The 23,497-nt window shown below is 42.4% G+C and overlaps 1 protein-coding gene across 2 annotated transcripts in view; it reads right to left on the bottom strand.

Annotated features, from left to right (window-relative positions):
- Positions 1-22,392, bottom strand: part of MYBL2 (MYB proto-oncogene like 2) — a 33,673-nt gene extending 11,281 nt beyond the window's left edge. Inside the window, exons 1-11 of one of the 2 annotated variants that reach the window (XM_061631547.1) lie at positions 22,068-22,392; positions 19,834-19,921; positions 18,880-18,948; positions 18,576-18,668; positions 13,331-13,551; positions 12,868-13,024; positions 11,904-12,176; positions 9,946-10,320; positions 5,129-5,268; positions 3,517-3,616; positions 1,795-1,908 (exon numbers count right to left, since the gene is read on the bottom strand). In XM_061631547.1, the coding sequence (XP_061487531.1) occupies positions 1,795-1,908; positions 3,517-3,616; positions 5,129-5,268; positions 9,946-10,320; positions 11,904-12,176; positions 12,868-13,024; positions 13,331-13,551; positions 18,576-18,668; positions 18,880-18,948; positions 19,834-19,921; positions 22,068-22,087 (1,650 nt within the window). In that variant the 5' untranslated portion in view covers positions 22,088-22,392. The remainder of the gene's footprint in view (positions 1-1,794; positions 1,909-3,516; positions 3,617-5,128; positions 5,269-9,945; positions 10,321-11,903; positions 12,177-12,867; positions 13,025-13,330; positions 13,552-18,575; positions 18,669-18,879; positions 18,949-19,833; positions 19,922-22,067) is intronic. The other variant, XM_061631546.1, reaches the window with a different exon arrangement.
- Positions 22,393-23,497: the final 1,105 nt, after the last annotated feature.

The raw sequence follows: 23,497 nt of genomic DNA on the forward strand, positions 1-23,497 counted from the left end.
GATTTCTAGGGCCCGCAAAAGAACACATGGGGGGGGGGAGAGTTCAAGACACAAGCCCAAGATGTAATTCGTGCATGCAACCCTTTTAGCAAATTCCAGAGTCGCAGCCATGTCAGTCTGTTACATCAATTAAGAATGGCTAGTTTCTGTGCTGCTATTGCATGTCGGAAAACAATGATAAATGACCTTATATAGGAACTTTTATACTGATTTTAATTTTGTACTTTTTACTCACTTATGTTTTTATGTACTTTATATGATCTTGTTTACTCATGCTTTTTTATGTACTAATCTTTGATCGAAATAAATTCATTCAGTTACATCAAGCATAAAAGGAATGTCTTGTGGCAGACCGACATATTGTGCCATATGCTTTTGTGGATTAGAGATATGATAAAGTGAGCCTCTAGTCCAGGGACAGGCAGATTTCAGGACAGTGAATTCCAGAAACCAGAGATCCACCATCTAGAGCCTGGTGCAAGATAGTGGCTTTGTAGTAGCGGCGGGGAGGGGGGACATCAAATTAAAGAGCGAGGTGCTTCTGAACACATGCTCAGCCCAAGAGTTTGTTTCAAGTAGTGGAATTGAGCACATAATCCTGTCACACAAAATCCTGTCACACCTCCACGCCACCCAAATAGTTTTCTTCATTTCATCAATGTATGTGAAAGACCATCTTATCCCTTATATATCCAGTGGATCACTGCACTCTGCAGATGAGGGCCTCCCACAGACCCCATCTTATCAGGAGGTCCATTCCGCACAACATAGGAAGCGGAACTTTAGTGTTGTGGCAACAACACTTTGTAATTCCCTCTCCTTAAATATTAGACAGGCACCATATCTGTTATCTTTTCAGCATTTACTGAAGACCTTGAGCTTTCAACAAGCCTTTTAAGTAGAGACCTTATCCCAGTGTGTGTCTGTTTTAGAATTGCTTTTTGAGATATTTTTACAGATTTTTACAAAGATGTTTTTAAGATGTTTTATTTTTTAAGATGTTTTAAATCTGTTTTGTTTTTGAGATGTTTTCAGATGTTTTTAGTGTTTTGTTCTTTGTTTACAATTCTGGCCTCCTTCTGGGAGGAAGGGCAGGATGGAAGTTTAATTTATAAATAATTTAGAAGAGGGGGAAAACACACCTTTGTTGTTGAGGTTGATAAACAATTGGAAGTCAGAATCCTTGCTGAGTTACTCCAAAATCACTCAGATCTACCAGCAGATCCTGATCTATCTTCTGCCCACCCATGCTGTAGTCTGCAAAAATTCTTGTGCCACAATCCATCTGTTGTTATCCGTTTTTAAAAGATGCTGCAACATGCTTTTGGCATGTTGGCATACACTTTTAGCAAATGCCCAGGGCTCTGAATGCATCAAATTCCTGTAGTACTCTAATGGTCTCACAGGTAGTAATGACCTGGCATGATCTTGCATACACAAACAGTTACAAGCAAGGTTAAAAGAAGAACTAACAGGATCATATATACTAACAATAATCTCAGTTATCTGAGTGCTGGCCCTTGTGTAGTTGAAGGAACCCTACGATTTGTGGAAATACCAAAAATATTTAGAAGATACAGCCCTTGGAAGGAACAAAAACAACAACAGCCCAATGAGGACTGAGCATGCTCAGCGACCATTATATGCTGACTGATGGTTTGGGGGGGATGGTGGGGGTACGAAAAACCAGAGAAGGGGCAATGAATCCTAAACAGAAGCACACCACTTTACAACATTTCATTGCAGATGTATAATAGCTATTGTATAATAGCTTATGCTAAATGAGATACTTACACCCTGTTTTCTCTTCTGTCTCTCTGGTTTCACATCATCTTCTATGATCAACTCAATACCAGCCTCACTCCGCAGTACTTCTTTCAAATCCTCTTCCAGATTAGGTGTTTGAGGCTGGGGTTAGTGACACAGAAGAGGAGAAAACAAAGTATGAAGTTGTGGGCATCAGAGAAGTATCTACATCTAAGCTCAGTGGTATTCAGTCCCTAAATACACAAGCACGCTTACTCTGAAGGAGCATGTCCACTCATTTCCAAAGTGGGATCCACACCCATACATGCACATACATAACATTTCTGTTAACACAGTATTGGAATACAAGACAAAACAAGGTGGTAGGTAATACCTTCCCATTTCTAAAAAAGTATTTATTTTAAAATACTTATACGTTGCTTAATATTTAGACACTCCAAAGCTGTGTACAAAAAGAGTATAAAACATACAGTATGTAATAAAATCACATAAAAACAACATAAAATACACTTCCAGACTTTCCATAATGACCTGTATTATACATGACCAATAGCACTACCCTAAGAATGCTTGGGTAAACATTTAACATAGGCTAAAAACATAAAAAACATCAGCACTGCCACCACATTAATTAAATGCCCTGTGTTCTTTAAGTTACCTTTAAAAAAAAGTCTTTATAACATTTTTTATATCCTTTACTGCTCCTCTTGAGACAAAAATCCCTTAGTCACTTTGACAAGAAGACTGGGGAAGCGGTCAACAGAAGAGCCTTGCAGAGGCTTTGGGGCCCCTGAAGTTTTGAAATTAAGGGCTGACATAGACATAATGTCTCCCCATCTGCAGCAATTGCTATGATACTTGACGAGGCTCTTACTCCCATGTGCTAAAGCATACCATGAGGTACAGCAGAAGCAGCAATTCTGACGTTGTGGAAACACATTGCAATGATGCACGGACAAGAACCTTTACAGTATCATTGCCACTGTGTAGATCACCACCACAGATATATAAAGGCTCTTTCTGATGCTGCACAAAGGCCTTTGTGTCTAAACGGGCCCTTAAGTAGCTAGATCCAAGGCTGAACAGACTGACAGAGCAGGCTCCTCTCAGTACTAATGTGTCTGAAAACTGCAAGAGCTTTAAAACAACAGGAGCTTAATATCCTCAGAATATTTATCTTCCTCATTAAGGACAAAAGGTGGACCAATTAAGTTCCTATAACTTTGTAACATAGATTGCCTGATCTAGCATCAATAGCTATTAAGAAAAAGACACCTAAGAATAGTGAAATCAAGCAATGCCTTAACAGAGAAAAATAAAATAAAATGTCAGTCTTATTTATTTGATTGGCAGAAGGTCACCATGACATATGAGAAACAGATCACCACCATACAGGCCAAACGGCCATGTTTATTCCAGTGGCAGCTGCTATAGCAGTGAAATATCTTGGAAAACTCTGAAAGTTCAGACTAAAACCTGGAATGGATCCACTGTCCCACTGATGTGGAGCCACCAGCCACAATTAGTTTATTCTAAGAGACAATCTAGAAAGCTGCTGCTTTTTTTTCTTTTTGCAGTATATGAAGTGTCAATCCATTCTATACCAGCATAAGGGTATTTGTATTGAATGCTGACCTTTTTCCTTAAGTTTTGGGTCCATCTCTTGAGTGGTCCTAGAAATCCTAGCACTGGAAGCACAATGGAACACAACATAGGAAAGTTCCACAAAGTAGCTACACACATACATACCAAAGGCCTCATTGGTCCGTACTTCTCCAGAGCATTCTTGAAAGGCGTAGGTGTGTGAGGTGTGTTGTCTGCCATGTACTTCTGATCAGGTGTCACAAATCTGAATGTATACAAGAGGAGGGAAAAGAGTTCTGGATTTTCAGCCCAAAGTTGAATTTGGAAGAACAGCTAAGGAACTTTTCTGTTCCAACAGACTTTTGGGAACTGACTGCAAGGGCTATTAAATAGGGTGCTGCTTGTACTGATTTGTATCTGTGTGTGTGTGTCTGTGTGTGTGTGTGTGTGTGTCTGTGTGTGTGTGTGAACTGCTGTGTTTAAAATGGTTTTAATTTTATAGTTAAATAACACTTTAATTATAACTTCCGTGTATTTTATTTATATGTTTTAACTGTATAAGTTTTAATTTTTGTAAGCCACCTTGAGTCCCAGTTCTGGGGAAAACGTGGGACATAAAGGAATAAAATAAAAAACTGTAATATACAATTATAATATAAAATAATAATATAATATGACGAAGAAGACGACAGTGACTGAGGTATGAAGACACCTTAAGGAGTTTCTGATTGGGGCACTGAGTCAAATACAAATACTCCAGTTTTTCACAGAAGCCCTATTCACTCATTGCCAGTCACACATTAACTTTACATGTAGACGGGGCAGGATTGCACCCGCTGGCCCCACCCTTCAACACTGCACACCCTGTTGGTGCCATCCCCGCCCCCCTGCTCATGTCCTCATGCATGCAAACGTCACATGTAGTCAAGATCATCCCATTGTGTAGGGTTCCTGATGGCTCAAGAGCCTGCCCACCACCAGCTGTATGCATAAAGTTTCCCCTTTTGCAGATGATCTGCCAAGTGCTTCAGTGTCAGGGGGCAGGGATAGAGGGGCATGTTACATCAGAGATGTGGCCAACAGGCACAGTCCTGCTCTCTTCAGCTAACCTTTTCTAGGTGATAGGAAACTGCGACACTCCTCTTGGAATTCTTTGTAATGTAGGACAAGCCAGGAGGCAGTGGAGTTGAGAGTTGTTAGGATGCCCCTTTCTACCCTCAGTGAGTGATCCTGAGCAGTTACTATTATTCAGCTTAAGCACTCAGGGATTTTGTTACGACAAAAATAAAAAACTTTCCCTATGCTTCACAGCATATCTTTTCTCTCTCTTTTTTTTAATATCCCTTATGTTGCCTCCTCAAGGAACTTGAATGTTTGCATTTACAGACGTCTGCTGATCTGTTGCAATACTTAAGTTCAAACTCATCTTCTTATTCTCGGCTGTCCCGCCCCCTCCCTCCTCCTTCCTATTTCTCCTCCTCCTCCCAATGTAAATTTTCTTCTCTTCCATTTTTTATTCTTCCATCCTGTTCTTATTTAGTTCTTGGCTAGTAGCTCTGCACACAGGGAAATGTAGATTAAAGCAAGTGTGAATAGGTATCATATTATTTCTGCCTTGTTATTTCACTATAATTAAACATCAATAAAAATCTACAAATTGCTACCACTACAGGATTAAGCGCTCCCACACCAGCTGCTAGGCCCAGTGGCATCACAATGAACTTTCCTGCCTGCAGGATACCAGCTGGGGCAAGAACAATGGGAAGAAAAAACTTACACCGAGTTTTTCTGCAGCAACGGCGTCTTGTCTCTGTGTAGTGGGGTAGTCACTATCACTTTCTGGCTGCACACTGGTGTGGAAGTTAAGGAGGGGTTCTCAAGGTCAAGAGTGTCTTGTTTGGTCCAGAAATTCAGGAACTGCCAAAGAAAAATAAGGGAAAGCACACATCAGCTGACTTAAATTAAAGAAAGGATTGGTTTACAAATGCTTTTTTTTAATGCAAGATGACAATGCAGCAACACTCTAATTGGGGAACCTTTTTCAGTCCAAGGGCCACTTTCCCTTCTGTACAACATTCCAAGGGCCACATGCCAGTGCTAGGCAAGGCCAAAGGCAAAAAGGGGTACACACACTCGTACAGCCCTCTATCCTCCATCCATGCAAATAAGAGGCATTATCAGAGTTAAAGGGCATGTTCCAGGCAGACAAAATCACTCAAGGGTGCAAAAGAGGGCTGGTGGGGGATGTAGCCAGAGAAGAGTTGTTGTAAGGGACAGGTAAAGAGGCCCAGAGGGCCTCATTTGAACCCTGAGGTTCCCCATCATTTTCCAAGTATCATCCAAGACAGGGGCAACGTTAGCATCATTCAGTCATTTCATAACAGACAAGAGTTTCAGGGTTGAGCAGAGTCTTCACTGCTAGTGTATTCCTAGTGGTGAATGCCTTGCATAGCTTCCTGCCCCACCTCACAGCTGCTGGGGTCTGCCTTCCTCATGCAATTGATCCGGGATAGGCAAACTCCAGCACAGTGGGATCTGCTTGGTTTTCTATCAGACACACAATGAAAATCAAGGGGCAGGGTTGCTCCTTGCTCAGTCCAAGAATTGAACTTCAGTTCTGGCACTGAGCTCACAGCCCTTTCACATTCAGATCCACTCTAGATTTCCCACCAAGTTTTCTTCATTTCAGCTATCTAATTTCAGTGGAGACTGGTGGCTCCGATGTAGTGGGGCAGTGAATCCACTCCAGGTTTTAGTCCAAACTTTCAAGGAGCTGTCCGAGGTGCTCCCACTACCTAATTTAGAAAAAACAGTGGTAGCCCAGGGCCCTAGCACAGCAAAATGCACAGGAGGATGCCTTGCTTTGAAGTAATGCACATCACCATCTAAAACACATTTACTATCTATAAAGGGGAGAGGAGAAGGTAGATTAGGATCTACTGGTACACTTCTGGGTGATTGGAAGTAGATTATAGTAACAAAGTGAAATGCTGCCTCCTGCCCCAAATTATACTAATAAAAAGAAGGCTGAGGGGTGGGGTAACCAGAAGGAGATGTTTATGTGGAAGGACTGTGAACTCAGTTCAGCTCTGGTACTCCAAACAAATTCCTGAGCTCAAAATTCTTTCATTGTAAGTGCGTATCTTTTGCACCACTCTGGTTGGTGGATCTCAGGGTCCCAGTAAAAAACAAAGTAGATCCCACAAGCCTGAACTCTGTCCACCCCGATCTAAAGACCTCCCCCACTCCCATTCCCAGAAGACTGTTAAATCCAGAGTCTCAAATTATCCTACTATACCACTCAGGGAAAAACTGAAGGGGAGAAAATTGTTGTTGTTTAAAAAATGGGTATCATAAGTCCTTATGGATCTACTGCAAACCATCCAGTGATTTTTTAAAATTGTGATTTCATTAAGAAAAAAGGGGGAAAGAAATGGAAAGAAAACCCCGTCAGCTCACATTAACAAAATATTTAAACATCTATACATCCATCTACACATATAGATCATATATCTACCAGATCTACTGGTGGAAACTATCCAGTGTTCTACCAGTAGATCCGGATCTACTCTCCGTCCATTGCTGCACTAGGGCATATGGCTTTGCATGAAGGAAGTTGTCCCCAATTCAGCTTTTGGCATCTCCAGGTAAGCCTAGGAAAAGTCTCCTGTCTGAAACTCTGAAGAGCCACTGCCAGTTAGTGTAGGCCAGGAATGGGGAGCTTGTGTCCCTCCAGATGTTGATGGGCTCCTATTGCCCCCAGTCAGCCACAGGTTCACCTTCTCCACTCTACCCTGACAGGCAGTGCCTCTTCTAGGTTTTAGTTATCTGGTGGTAGACATCTGGAGCGCATCCCTGATGTAAACAATACTGTTCTAGATGGACCAGTGGTCCAACTTGGTATAAGGCAGCTAGCTTCCTATGTTCCTGATATGCAAGCCTGTTCATCACTTTGGAAATGGAAATGGACTGCCTTCAAGTCGATCCCAGGATTTCATAGTAGGCGGTATTCAGAGGGGGTTTACCATTGTCTCCCTCTGAGGCTAGTCCTCCACAGCTGGCTAGGGCCTGCTCAGCTTGCCACAGCTACACAAGCCAGCCTCTTCATTGTCTGCAAATGCCAGCTGAGGGGCAACTGGGCTCCTTGGGACTATGCAGCTTGCCCACGGCTGCACAGGTGGCAGGGCACATAAGCCCTGAGCCACTCACTGTGGGGGTGATCTTTAGCTGGCCTTTGACACCCAGGAGAAAAGCGGGGATTTGAACTCACAGACTCTGGATTCCTAGCCAGGCTCTCCTCCCCACTGTGCTATACCAGCTGTCGTTCATCACTTTAGGACACCATAAAATTCAGCTCACTTTCAAAGGGCATGTCCAGAAGACTGGGGGGGGGGGGAGAAGAGATGCAAGAAGAAGCCATTTCCTTTTATTTTTCTCATCTTTGTTTTAAGTTTTCATCTTATTCATCCATCACTATCAATATGTTTACGTACTATGATAAGTGATTACGTTCACACTATGCTAATATTTATTAGTAGATAAAGGCACACTATAGTAAGGAGTCAACCAGTTGTGGCATACGATACATACATTGCATACTATTTATGGGGGGGGGAACTTTCCATCATTTTTTCCATCCTCCTTGAGCTCAAGGACAAAAGCTAGATTTACGTATTTCACAGCCTATGCTACTCTCAGTCATTGGTAGCATTTCCCTCAAACACAGGGCAGTGAACATACACAGGGGAGAACTGTTGGAAGGGGTGCTTACCTCTTCCCCTACCTGTTGATTCTTTCGTGCAAATGCTCTCTTGGCCATTTTTTCTCTTCCCAGCTAGAATCCGAGACTGTAAGCAAGCCCAGCTGGGGAGAAAACTACCTCAAGAGGAGGAACTTGCAGGCAAAAATTGGTGGGCATAAGAAAAACTAAGCACCCCCTTTTTGCCCCTGCTTTGGGAGGAATTGCCATAGCTTTAGTGTAACAAAACATGTCTTGCACACAGAAGATCCCAGGAATTTCCAGGGAAGGCTTCCTGTTTGAAACCATGGGGAACAGCTGCCAGTCAGTGTAAACAATACTAAGCTAGATGGACTAACAGGCAGCTGGTTCATTATGGGCAGTAAAGTTTACAGCTCTTTGTTTCTGTTTTCAAAAAGGACTTTTAGGAGTGCAAGGAATATTCATTCTTGATCAGACACTGCAAAGAATGTAATTCTCAACAAAGGTCAGCTAAAATAGAAATAAGAATTATTTTAGGTTTGGTATCAGATCTGCCCAGGATACATTTCCAAATATTCTAAGCTGCTACTACCACCACAACAGCACACACGCTCCGATATCTCAAATAATCCTCTCATTTGTCTTCAGCATCAAAGTGGCTGGCAGCACAGTTTTACAAAGAAACCAGCAGAAACCAACAGCTGTTGCCTGTGTTTAGTTATTGGGACAAAAGTGAGATAAATGGGTTGCTTTCTATCTTTTGAGTTAGGGTTTTTGCTAAGACCAAAGAAGCCTATACTATCACAGATCATGCAAAAATATAAAAGCTAAGGAATACAGTTAGGAGATAAGGGAGGATCTCCTAATCAGGTTGATCTGTTAACTCCTGTGTGCCTTTTATTATTGAAAAACAACGACAACACATTCCAAGAGGATTTCATGTATGGATAGGCACTTCCTCAGATATCTGATAAGAGAATCCTGAAAAAGAGAAGATCCAAGACCCACCTGAAGTTTGTTTTACATTTTCAGGATGTGACCAAGGGCACTTTCCCATGTTACAGCCACTTGTCAGTAGGATGTGCCTTTCCCCCCTACTGGTGTCATGTCAGAGAGGAAGATCCAAGGAAGGGTCCTTGCTACCCTGGACAAGAGTCATGTGACAGAAGGCAGGGCTCAGAAAAGACTTCAGCAATCCCCCTCTATTTTAAATTGCTTGCCCTGACAAACTCAATTAGCCAAGATAACAAAAGAGTGGCAGTGATTAGTATACTTTCATTTAAAAAACAACTCCTCCCCCTCCCCCCCCGGAGTGTGAAACAGGAGCCAAAGATCAATCCTGCTCTCCTGATGAAAGATGAGTCAAGACTGGTGGAAGATTTCCTCTCCAGGCTGGCACCGCTGCAGTTTGATTCAGTTTTGACCCTGCCTTCAAGAGGAGTTAACCCTTGCCTGTATACTCCCATGTGCCACTCCCATATCCAAAAACAGGAAATGCTAGAAGGTTTATGTATCTACTGCTTGACGTCCGTGGAGTTCTTGGACTCGCCTGATCTTTCTTGGATAAAAGTCTTCCAAGTTATATAGTTAGATAAGGAAGTGATTGATGAGTAGCTTACCATGATTTAAACAATGTCATTCAAAAGAAGGCTCTAAAGCACATTTTGAATATCTGTCTGGTACCCTTTGATTTCCCCAACTCAAGTGAGCAATTCCCCATTTAAAAAACACATGTCAACTGCAGCCAGCCATTCATCAATGGAGGGCGTTACTTGAAGGTAAAATAGTTTGCCATAACATAAAATGTTATATGTGGAAGTGGCCAGTGGCTCATTCTTGCTGCCCACCCACTAAGTCAGTTTGCACCTACTTACCTGGGAGGGGGAGAATGGCAGTGTCTTGACAGGGGTGCTCTTTGGCGTCATGCTGTTACAGGAGTCCTGAAAAGAGAGGCTGGAGCTGGTGCCCCCTTCTGAAACTGGTGAGAGCGCGACTTTCCTCTTCTTCTGCCGCTTCAGAACAGAAGGTGGTGTGCCGAAGCTCACGTCCGTGCAAGGGGAGATGGGGATGAGCTCGCCCTTGCTGCCTTTGCTCAGATCCGAAATGGTGTGGCCGTCCAATCGGTACTCTGTCATGTTCTGCGAGGAGTAGGGCTTGATGGATGTCTGCCTATCTGGGCTGTTGCTGTTACTTGCAGACAGATCATCAGGCAGGTCAAACTGAGATAGATCACACCAACCATCTGGGTCCTGCGAAAATCGGAAAATTCAGAAAAGGTTTGGGAGAAGGATAAAACTTCAAAGAATGCTGCAAAGGGAAGCGGGAAGAGGTGGCAGAATCACTCAGTGCTAGTTGACTTGAGCAGCTACCTTCAATATAAAATGCACATGCTACAACGTTCTGGAATCTTAGGCCTTGGATGCAGTCTAAGGCTGCAATCCAATACACACTTACCTAGGAGTAAGTCCCATTGAACCCAGTGGAGCTTACTTCTGAGTAAACATGTACTGAATTGCACTGCAAGTTGTTTGTACTGAGGTCCCATTAAAATCAATGTGAAAAAGTTAGTCATGATTACCTTAAATCCTCTTGATTTGAATGAGAACTAAGTGCAAATAATTTGCACTCCAATCCTCTACACACCTGGAAGTTCTATCAAAGTTAACAGGGCTTATTTTTGAGTAGGACTGTGCTGTTAGGAGCAAAGTGTTGGGTGCAAGCTATGTACAATCTAGGTAATATTATTGGGCATCCTCCTCAACTGACAATTACAACACCAATCATTTCTTCTGTTTTTATATACATGATATATATTATATTATATATTCTATATCTATTATTTGTAGGTATGTGTGTATGTAATATATACACACACCAGAATTCCCCTAGTACAGTAAAACACAATAAGGAATACGTCATGATATGCAACTTTTTTTCTTTGTATAGGGCTACTATACTGTGTGTAAACCTTATTAGCTACCATATTCACACAAGACAACACCCTCATGGATACGTTGCACTAAGTAATATCATTATTGTGAGACGATTCACAGCATGTCCTACTAGTAATTAGCCCCTCCAAAATCTCATAGTGGGCTTCAAGATTGATGCCGAATAATGAAAAGGGGGGGGGGAAGCAGCAGCACAGATTTGGGTTTTGTTGTACATATACTGGCAAGTCAGTTTTAAATTGTCTCACAGCCATGCATACTAAAAGCCAATAGGGAACTATTGGGGGTGGGAAAGGGAGAAGAGAGCTTCCAAGAACATTACAGGATCCCTGCTGGATCAGATCAAAAGGCTATCTAGATCAGCATCTCCTTCCCACAGTAGCCAGCCAGATGCCTATGGAAGCCCACAAACAGGATGCAAGTGCAACAGCACTTTCCTGCTCATGTTCCCCAGCAGCTGGCATTCGGAGGCATGCCGCTTCTGATCATGGAGCCAGGATACTGCTGCCGTGACTAGTAGCCATTGATCTAGGAGCCTCATCCTCCATGAATTTGTTCAGTCCCCTCCTAAAGCAGTCCAGCTTGGTGGCCATCACTCCATCTTGTGGAAGCAAATGCCATAGCTTTGACTATGCACTGTGTGAAGTACTTCCTTTAATATGCTCTGAATCTCAGCATCAATGGATGACCCCAGGTTCTTATGAGAGGCAAAGAAATATTATCTCTCCACTTTCTCCATACCAAACATTTTTTCCACACCTTTACCGTGCCCCCCTATGACAATTCCCTGCAGATAGCACAAAAGAGCCTGTGAGAATAAGCAGACTCCATAAATTTCCCCAGCCCTGGTCATAGTACAGAAATATACACCAACTTCTTACAGATTCAATCATGTCCAGAGCTTCTGTAATAGCTGGGACTGCAGAGGTACACAAATAACTGCCTGCTTCAACCACCCATGTGTACTGAGAGGAGCCTTCCTCCAAGGTACTGTCAGGTGCTGTGTTTTCTGATGCTCCTTTGATACTGTCCTCTGCCAGGCTTTCAGGGAGTTGCTCAGGAGGCAGTTTTTGCAAGCCATCTTGTTCGTCATCAGTGGCTACCTCCTGCTTTATTTCCAAAGTCTGAACAGGCCAGTTTGTTAAAAAGGTTTGCTGTGGAAGACAAATGAGGATTTGCATTATTACTGCAGAATAACAATGAAAGCAAATCAAGCAGACAGTTGTACTCAAAGAGCATCAAGGTTGCAAAACCAGGCACTAAAATCATGAGGCAAAAACTACTTGGTAGTGCTAAATCAAGGGTTTATACTTCATTCATACCGTTCACAGTAAAAGCACAAAGCAATGACTATTTCCAAAGCATCTGAATTAGGCTACATTCCTCCCCCTTATGTGGGAGTAACACCAACTGACTTCAATAGAGCTTGCTTCCGAATAGACATGTTGGGTTTGTTCTGTAAAGTTTCTTGATGCTTCAGTGCTAGGTCCTGCTGGATTACAAAATTTAGACTTGCCTCTCAGAATGAGGAAGAGTTGAGAGGTTATGAAGTACACAGTTCTGCCTTCAGTAATTCTAAGCCCGTGTCTCAGATATTAAAAAAAACATTCCATCGACCGATCCCCTGAATTAAAAACGAGTTGTTTTGCAAAATATTATACAAACGTAAAACCAAAGTTTGCATCCTTATTCATACATGCCAAAAAAGGGAAGATTAATTTAAGACTGCATAGAATATTGTGACATTTCATCACCTGGAAGTTTGCCAAAATAATTTTTTTCTGTTTAATAAAAGCAAGTTTCCAAGGCTGGGAAAAGAGGCAGAAAAATACTTTGCAATAATACCTGGCTTTCGGCTTCCTGTACATTTTGGCTTTCCTTGCCTTCCACCTCCACCAGGAGATAGAGGGGCTTGGATTCTTTTGTTTCACTAAGAAAGCCTCCTGTCTCTACCTTCCTTTTGATCGTAGAATTCCAGTGGTTTTTTACAGCATTGTCAGTCCTGTAAAGAGAGTGGAAAAGCACATGCATCCATGAAAGGTCAATCACAAGAGGAGAAGCACCCTAGGAACATAGGAAGCTGCCGTACCATCTAGCTCAATACCATCTACATTGATTGACAGCAGCTCTCCATCATTCCAGGCAGGATTCTTTCCCAGCCCAACTGAAGATGCCAGGGATTGAACCTGGGACCTTCTGCACACAAAGCAGATGCTGTACTACTGAGCTATAGCCCTTCCCCTCTGTTTTCTTGTTCAATTCATCCCAATGTCGGTCAGAAGAACCCAAAGGTCCTTAAGGAACCTACCTCCCAGGGAGCAACTTAGCAATCTCAGCCCATCGGTTCCCCAGAACCTTGTGAGCCTCACAAATTATACGGTCTTCTTCCTCTGTCCACGATGACTTTTTCACCTCTGGGTTCAGATGGTTATGCCAGCGTTCCCGACACTGCTTTCCTAGTCTGCCTTTCAAGTGCTTGGCTATCAGGGTCCATTGCTTTGTGCCATATTTTTTCACCAATTCAGTGACCTTGTAGCAGAAAGAAAAGGGGAAGAGAAGATTAATTGTTGTAAGACGTGCTCTTATTTGTACTTTCTTTGGAGGTGGAGTTTTTTTTTTTTGGTTCTTCACATTCAGCAGCTCTACAAGGATCCACAGGTAAGGTTATGAAGAAAAAATCTTGTTTTCCTTATATCAGGTCTGGTTCTTTCTTTTGCGTCAGTACCTATGGCAGTGCAATGCAGAAGTAACACACACAAAATACACCCTTCCTGTCCTAGTGGCCATTTTCCACAGAGCAGATACATTCACAAGATGTACAGCCAAATCAGAACCAAAATGCAATTGCTACAATTTCTCAAGGGCCTATGAAAAGAGCAGGAAGGTCAGCCCAAGGGCTACAGAGATCTTGACAATGTATAGGTGTTCAAGTCTGCCCCACTTCTGGTCCCCAAATAACCTGCTTTCAATACCTTCTCTATTTACACACTATAATTGCAACAAGTGAACACGTGTTAGAGGAAAGGGGAGTGGGAGCAGAGCAACAGATTCCAGCCCCGTTGTGCATGTGTTCAGATAAATATCTGCATGGAGGCTACACATGTACAGCTACTTGCAAAGGGTCCCTCTCTGTAAAACTGGGAAACCTGGAAAAGCAGAGTTTCCAATCGGGTGGAAAGCATCCTACCCATGTAGTTATGTGTGTGAAGATTCCAGTCAGACATTGAACGTAGAAGTGTGTAAGCCCCCACCCCACCCCAAAATGCACACTCACTCACCACAGTTATGTTTGGACATAATTATGTGAACATCTATGTAAGCTACCTTATTAATGTGTTGCTAGTTCACAGTTGCATAACCTAATAGTCGTTAGCATAAGGTAACTCAGGTTTTTACAGTGCAAATTGAAACTAATAAGATAATGTTGCACACACCCCAATCTCTGGGCAGGGAGAGACTTCCAGGGGTCCCAGCATTTACCCAGGGCTTGGTGTCCTGAAAATGAAGTTCAGCAGACACTATGGTGTCTTTAGGATGTATGGTTTTATTTATGCATATGTATAACCTGAGCACAAGATGGAAGGGGCTCACAGCATTAACAGTCCAACTGTTCTTGCTCCCCTATTAGGCTTTTGGGAGAAGCTTCCCACAGCCATTGCTTTGGATTCAACACAGAGAGCGAGGCAACCCTCCCTGCCTCTTTTCCAGTTCCCAGCTTCAGAGCAGACTAACAATAGACACGCTTGCTGTTCTGCCAGTTCCAGTGGGTCTCCACCTCTCTTTTCCAAAAACTGGGGCACACAGCACTAGTCAAACCCCACCCATTTTTACTGTAAAACCTGGTGGGACCTGCTCAAGTGGGTTTTTTTTAAGTCAACTTCAAATAGATTTTGCAACTGATTGACAGGTCAACCCATTGCCCCTCTATTGGTGTGGCCAATGGAAATGCTCTAAAACACAAAATCTTCCTTGTGCCTGAACCAGTTTAAGAGGAAGGGCTATCTCATTACTATAGCAACACATCTCCTCTTGGCCAAGTCTTTAGACACGTAGATTGGGTACTTGACACACCCATTAACCTAACAAAGAATATGATTTCACCAGTACAGCAAGTTTCTCTGCTACAACTCCATCTATATAGATTTAAAATCACAGGCCGGAAGGGGACCCAAAGACATCATCCAGACCACCACCCCTCCCAATCCTGTAACAATATTAACAGTGCAAGACTGTTTCAATGAAACTTAGTCCCTAGTAAGTGTATCCTTAGGATAGCAGTTGCTGTTGGAAAGTTAAGACAGCATGAAGCTCTGTGCATTTTAAAGGAGGGTATTTAAGAATCAAGCTAGAACCTTAGCAGAAAGATGCAAGGATTGGGAATCTTTACCATGGACAACCTCCTCTTCGGATGCACACCTTAACATGGTGAGGGGGTTTGAATGTGTTGAAGAAGCTGAGAGCAATGCCGTCAGGTGTCTAGACCAAGAGGCTAGACTCCTAGCAGGGACACCCAAGGCGGAATGGTCAAAGCTAAAACACCAGACTAAGATGCATCCAAACTCAGAGGACAGCAATGGTAAACCACCTCTGAATATCTCTTACCACGGAAACCCTATGAACAGAGTATCCAAAATGCAACACGAGATAGTGCTGGAAGATGAGACCCCCAGGTCAGAAGGCACTCACCGAGCTACTGGGGAAGAACAAAGGACAAGTACGAGTAGCGCTGTGACTAATGACACAGCTGGGTCAAAGCTGAAAGGAAGCCCAGAGGCTGATGCGCACAGATGCGAAAAGAGAGTCCAGAGTTTTACGACACACACAATAGGAACATGGAATATGAGAAGCATGAACCAGGGAAAGTTAGAAATTGTCAAGCAAGAAATGGAACGCAGCAACATTACAATACTTGGTGTGAGCGAACTAAAATCGACGGGAATGGGACATTTCCAATCAGGCAACTACAAAATATTTTATGCAGGAAATGAGAAATTAAGAAGAAATGGGGTTGCTTTAATAGTGAGAAGTGATGTAGCAAGAGCAATTAGGTCTGAGTGAGTGATATCAATGAGATTAAATGGGAAACCTATCAACATAACCATCATCCAAGTCTATGCTCCGACAGCAAACGCAGAAGAGGAATTGGAGAGATTTTATGCAGAAGTACAGGAAGATATTGATCACACATCAAAACAAGATGTGCTGATAATCATGGGGGATTGGAATGCAAAAGTAGGGAACAGAGAAGAATTGGGAACTGCGGGGAAATGGGGCCCAGGAGACAGAAACGAAGCAGGAGAAAGACTTACTGAATTCTGTGAAGCCAATAATTTGTTTCTTGTAAACACATTTTTTGAACAAACGAAAAGACAACTATACACATGGACATCACCAAATGTTCAATATAGGAATCAAATTGATTATATAATTGGTAGCAGAAGATGGAATGAAGTCAGAGACGTTATCAGAGAAGAATGCAAAAAGACAATACCTCTAGTTAAAAAGAGAGAAAGACCTCAATGGATGACTGAAGAAACTCTTCAAATGGTTAAAGAGAGAAGGAAAGCAAAAGCAAAAGGAGATAGAAACATAGTTAGAACCCTAAATGCAACAATACAGCGACTAGTACGTAGGGACAAAGAGAACTATTACAATAGTTACTGTATAGAAATAGGACATCAAAAGGGGTAGAACAAGAGCCCTATTCCAAAAGAGAAATGAAAGGGAAATTTAAATCAAGAGTAGGGATGTTGAATAATCAACAGAGGAACACACTGACTGACCGAGATGAAATGAAGATAGAAGCAATACACTGAAGAACTCTATAAACGAGATGCAAGGATGAAAGATTCATTCATGGACGAACCGTATGATGAAGAACCAGAAATGTTAGAATGTGAGGTGAAAGCTGCTCTTAAAATATTTGGAAGAAACAAAGCACCAGGAACAGATGACATACCAACAGAGTTGCTACCAGCTACTGAGACTGAATCTGTCCAAATTTTGATTAAAATTTGTCATGAATTATGGAAAACTAAACAATGGCCCACAGACTGGAAGTGTTCAATATACATCCCAATTCCAAAGAAAAGGGATCCCAGGGAATCCAGTAATTACTGAACTATTGCCTTAATATTCCATGCAAGTAAAGCAAGATTCTACAACAAAGGCTCTTACCATATATGGAGCAAGAAATGCTAGATGTCCAAGCTGGATTTAGAAAGGGAAGAGGCACCTGAGATCATATCGCAAACATACGTTGGATAATGGAACAGACCAAGGAATTTCAGAAGAAAATCACGCTGTGCTTTATAGATTACAGCAAAGCCTTTGACTGTGTAGATCATGAAAAACTATGGAATGCTTTAAAAGAAATGGGGGTGCCACAGCATCAGATTGTCCTGATGCACAACCTATACTCTGCACAAGAGGCTACTGCAAGGACAGAATATGGAGAAACTGATTGGTTCCCCATCTGAAAGGGTGTGAGACGGGGTGTATTTTATCACCCTATTTATTTAATCTATACGCAGAACATTCCATATGGAAAGCAGGATTGGACCAAGACGAAGGAGGTGTGAAAATTGGAGGGAGAAATATCAATAATTTAAGATATGCAGACAATACCATACTACTAGCAGAAACCAGTGATGATTTGAAATGAATGCTGATGAAAGTTGAAGAGGAAAGCACAAAAGCAGGACTGCAGCTGAACATCAAGAAGACTAAAGTAATGACAACAGAAGATTTGTGTAACTTTACAGTTGACAATGAGGACATTGAACTTGTCAAGGATTATCAATACCTCGGCACAGTCATTAACCAAAATGGAGACAATAGTCAAGAAATCAGAAGAAGGCTAGGACTGGGGAGGGCAGCTATGAGAGAACTAGAAAAGGTCCTCAAATACAAAGATGGATCACTGAACTCTAAAGTCAGGATCATTCAGACCATGGTATTCCCAATCTCTATGTATGGATGTGAAAGTTGGACAGTGAAAAAGGCGGATAAGAGAAAAATCAACTCATTTGAAATGTGGTGCTGGAGGAGAGCTTTGGCATACCACGGACTGCAAAAAAGACAAATAATTGGGTGTTAGAACAAATTAAACCAGAACTGTCACTAGAAGCTAAAATGATGAAACTGAGGTTATCGTACTTTGGACACATAATGAGAAGACATGATTCACTAGAAAAGACAATAATGCTGGGGAAAACAGAAGGGAGTAGAAAAAGAGGAAGGCCAAACAAGAGATGGATTGATTCCATAAAGGAAGCCACAGACCTGAACTTATAAGATCTGAACAGGGTGGTTCATGACAGATGCTCTTGGAGATCACTGATTCATAGGGTCGCCATAAGTCGTAATCGACTTGAAGGCACATAACAACAACAACATTTGATAGACAAAGAGTGGCAGCTAACACTGCTGTATCTTTCTAATACTGGGATTCTAGAGAGGAATTTTACCTGTGGGATGAAAATTAATTAACCCAAAGAAGCTGGAATTCCAGTTTCTTCAGCTATGAAAGTTGATAATGAAAAATCAGTTACCTTTTGATCCTCTTGTTTAGTCCAAGGACCTTTCACCAGGACAGGGTTTAGCACCCGTAGCCAGCGATATTGACACTGCTGTTCAGTGCGGTTCTATGAGCAAATGTAAATAGGTACATGTTAAAGAGAAGGTTGCTAGGGCAGGCATACAGAGAAACCAAAAGGACCAGAGAGAGAGACTGCCACCTTATTCAACTAGCACCTTGCTCTTTTGCAGTTCTTGCGTATTTTCATGTCTGGTCAAAAACACCCTAGCAAAACAACAGGAAGAAAACCTTCCACTCTACTGAAAAACTCCACTTACAGGAAAGTGACTTGCTAGGAACTTCCAGTCGTGTCCAAACTGCGTCACCAGTGAATTCAACAGTTCATCCTGCAAAAAGCAATGCAGTCATCACATGTTGTTTGAAAAGGGGTCCCCCCATGACCTAAATTAAATATTTCAGGAACAAAAGAACATGAGTTGGTAGATGGGAGGTTTGTGACACCATGACATCATAGGCTATCGCTTTGTGCCACCCAGCAAACTGAGCTGCTAGGTAGAAACCAGGTCTTATGATGCAGTCTGCAGCCACAACAGCACATAGGGCCTGGTGCAAGAGAATTGCGTCTGAAAGATTGCCCAATGCTCTGTAGAAAAGAAGCATCAGCCGCTCAGATCTCAACCCAATACTGCCAAGAGCAGCCCCATTTCTCCAGTCCTGGGACAAATCTGTACCAACAATATATTAAGCAAGACATATGCAGGCGTGTTACAACAGCAAGCAGGATGAACTGAATAGCTGCAACTTATTTGTCAGGGACAGGATGCCTATTTAGCTGTTGCTCCAGGATCCTCTCCTTGTGCCAAAACTGCTAAGATGGTGATAAAGGCTCAAGCTTGTTAAAGAGATGGCCCATTGACTAGATTTTATACACAAACACAGATTCATTTTTTTCACCTAAACAGTTTGGCCAGTTTTGGACAAGAAGTGCTGTACGTATTCCATCAATCTGAAATGAAATACTTAAGTGCAGAATTTGGTGTCCTGGCAATATATGGGCTTGATTGCTTTTAAGAGCAAGTTTCTAGCCCTCATGGCTGCACAGAAAAAATATAGGCAAATAGGCAAAGCTACCTATTCCATCCCCATTTTTTTTATTGCATTTGTTGATAAGGACTAATCAAAGTAGCACATGTTGCATGTCAGCAAGGTGTTTTCCATTCAGCTAAACTTCCCACGGTCATTTTCCTCATCACAATCTACACATGGCATACCTCTTCACGTGACCACTTGACTTTGAATCTGTTATCCCGTCGTTCTGGTGCATCTGAATCCTGGTAAGGCAGTTGATCTTGCTCTTCACTGTTACAAACAAGGTTTAAAGGCAAAAGTGAAGAAAAAGCATGTAATAATTTCAATCAGATTTTTAATTATCTGCCTCCCTCTCTCTCCCCCATTCTGTAATCGTTAATACAAATTAGAATGGCCATCCCATACACCAGAAAGCATTGAAAAGACTACAGAGAAACATAGGTAGACTTTAAAAATTCTTCAGTCTCCTTGATTGTGAGTTCAGAAGGACAACTACAGACACTAGGGGACCATTTATCCGGTCTCAGTCACCTGGAATATTCGTGTGTGCTATTAAGATGTCTTAAACATGTGCACTCATAAGTAAGACGTTCAGTGGGACTTACTAGGGGGTTAGGTGTTGCAGAATGCAGCTTTAGATGGAAAGAAAGCATAAAAAGCAAGGAAGAACGGACAGTGGGGGTGGGGAGAGAAAGAGAACACACTATAAGTATTTTCATGTTGTTTTAGAACCACTAGGTTGTACTCAACTAAGTCCTACTCAAAGTAGACCCACGGAAATTAAAGAACCTAAGTTAGTCATGTCTATTTACTTCAATGAGTCTACTCTGAGTAAGGCTAGTATTGAATACTACCCACTGATACCTTTTACAAACCCAGTGCCGCCCGCCCCCCCCCCCCCAGCTCTGGAATATTCTCCCCCTGGAGACTCATCAAAGCCCAAGTCTGTGCCATTTCCAATGCAAGATGCTGTTATTCCAGCTGACTTTGGTAGCCACGGATATGGTAGAGTAATTAGTATATGATCTGCCTAGAGTCCTTAGGATGAATAGGGATTTGCATTCAATTAAATAACATTAAATTAAAACACAAACCCCATCTGGGGTGGGTAAAAACTTTATCCAATGTCTCAGCCAGTTAGTATATTCATGAATCCCACTAATATTTTTATTGAGGAATTCAACCCAAACCCTAGATGGCAAGAAAGTTCAGGCCAGGGATGAAGGACCTGCAGCCCTCCAGATGTTGTCCTCCAACTCTCATCATCCCCAACCATTGGCCATGCTGGGGTTGATGGGAGTTGGAGGACAACAACTGCAAGCCAGGTCAGGCATCCCTGCTTGAGCCCATAGGAAGGCCTGCAGGCTATCTAGAGTGGTGCAGGGGAGGGCCTGGGAGACCTAACTCAACAATTCAGTTTATGGGGTGACCTTGGACCTAGTCACTGTCTCTCAGCCTAGACTACCTCACAGGATTGTTGTGAGGATAACATGGGGAAGGGGAGATCCATGTATGCCACCTTAAGCACCATGGAAGAAAGATGAAATATAACTAATAATAAATATAAATTATGCAATCTTTAACACATTATTATAGTGGCTTGCACGGGCATCACTCCCCTAACAAAGGAACAGCGCCATCCAACTATGCCTACTCAGAAAAGTACTACTGAATTCAGCGTGACTCCCTGCAGGCTTAAGTGGGTTCAGGATTGCAGCCATTATTTTTTAACAGCTTTCCATACCACCATCCGGCAGCATCCCCGCACTTTCGCAACCCGAACCTGGCTGTCGCCCTACACAGCAACATTAGCTACACGATCCATGCCGTGCCGTGCCAGGCTTTGCCAGTGCATTGTCGGCTCCTCTCATTTCAGTGGCAGGAAGAAAAAAAAAGCATCCAAGCAAGATTTTAGGGATCCCATTCCCAACTGGGGCCCCACCATGAGCTTCATAATCAAACTGCCCTTCCTTGTAGAAGGATCCAATTGATCTGAACAAGAAATGGGTCACTAGGGAGAGTTAGGGGAGAAGCTCTTCCTTGCCCCCTCCCCCCACCGCTTGGCGCAAAAAGAATTAAGTTCCTCTCCCCGCCCTGACAAATTCACGCGGGCCATTTTAAGCACCTTAAAAAAAAAAAGGATTTCCCCTTCCAGATCACAGCAGGGTTCCCTCACTCTCTGGCAAATCAATCATTTATAGAATAATTTGACACAACCATTCCCATACATGTTTTACTACCGGGGTGGGGGATGGGTCAACGAATTGGAAAAAGTGCTGTTCTGGGGGGAGGGGAAGATTAGTTTTTAAACAAGCGGGAGGAGGATTCCCCCCCTTTCCAATCAATCCTAAGGTGACCCTTTCAAAACAGCTGCAACACTCTTTTTCCCCAAATGCATCCAATGTATGAAACTTACCAGCGAACCCTGCGAGACATCCTGCCTTTCCTTGCATTCAAACCATAAATCAGCCAAAGGAATAATAATTTCTTTTAAAACCCTATAAAAAACAGAGAGGCTACCAAATCTTAGAAGAGGAGAACCAGCGGCCACCGTCACTGCTAAGCCGAGGAGGGCTGCTGCTAAAAGACCCCCATGAATAGGGAACAGCGCTAGGCTACTGGAACCGCAAGCAAGCTCGCTCGCGCCCGCCCGGGACTCCAAAAAGCACTTTTCTATCTCGCGCCAACTCTACCCCAGCCAGCCACCTTTTCCGGCGGAGTGACGCTACGTGCGCGCGAGGCTGACGAGAAACACAGTCTTGTTGGAAGGGAAAGGGAGGAGCCAGAGGAAGGTGGGGGAGAAAGTGGCGCGCGCGGGCAAGTTGCAATTTTCTACATCTATAAAATTAGCACGAGAAATAAACGAAATATATATATAAACGAAATATATATATCGTATATATGTATGTACGTATATTTAGAAAAGGAAATATCCAAATCTTTGAAAATGAAATAAGGTTCACAGTAGCAAGCCTTCAAACTCTGCATCCAAAATAAATAAAATACATACGTGTAAAATTAAATGTGTGCAATCAATTTTTCCTTGTTATTTTCATAATAATAATTATTTTGAAACTTACTATCTTTCTTCAAAAGACCGTATCTGTGGATCACCTGCAGGTGTTAATATAACCGCCTCTTTTTTGTTTTTTTTCCTACTGAGAAATATCTATGTGAGAGAGAAAAAGCAGCCTCCCTTCTTTTCCTTTCACTTTGAGAGCTCGCCTATCATCATTGCTGAGATGCAACTCTGCTTTTAAGCCATAAAGACCAGAGGGTGTCTTGTTTGTTTGTTTGTTTATTGCATTTCTATACCGTTTCATAGCCAAAGCTCTCTGGGCAGTTTACAAAAATTAAAAACATTAAAAACAAGTATACCAATTTAAAACCATACCAAATTAAAACCCATAAAAACCGATAGGCAAGTTAAAAACGTGCTATTCAAATGCTGTTAAAAATGCCTGGGAGAAGAGGAAAGTCTTGACCTGATACTGAAAAGATAACTGAAAAGATAACCAGGCGCACCTCATCAGGGAGATCATTCTGCAGAAACTCTTACATCCAAGACTTTTAACCATTACACTAAACTGTCTCTCTCAATGTATAACAATATTCATGTGTCGCCCTAGGGTTGCAGTATTTTTTTCCAGCAGGACTTCAGTATCTTACATTGTTGCACAACAGGTAGAAATTCAAGAGGTGATGCCTTTTCCATCCATCACTGTAGCTCCATGCTGGGAAAACTTCACCCACTGGATTTCTGCCTGTCATTGAAACAGAGAGCCCCTGGTCTAGGAAAACAAAAAGGTGCCAAGCCTAAGTGATACCACTGACGGCTGTGTGCTT

This window comes from Rhineura floridana, chromosome 6, assembly GCF_030035675.1.
Source record: "Rhineura floridana isolate rRhiFlo1 chromosome 6, rRhiFlo1.hap2, whole genome shotgun sequence".
In the NCBI taxonomy this organism is placed as follows: Eukaryota; Metazoa; Chordata; class Lepidosauria; order Squamata; family Rhineuridae; genus Rhineura; species Rhineura floridana.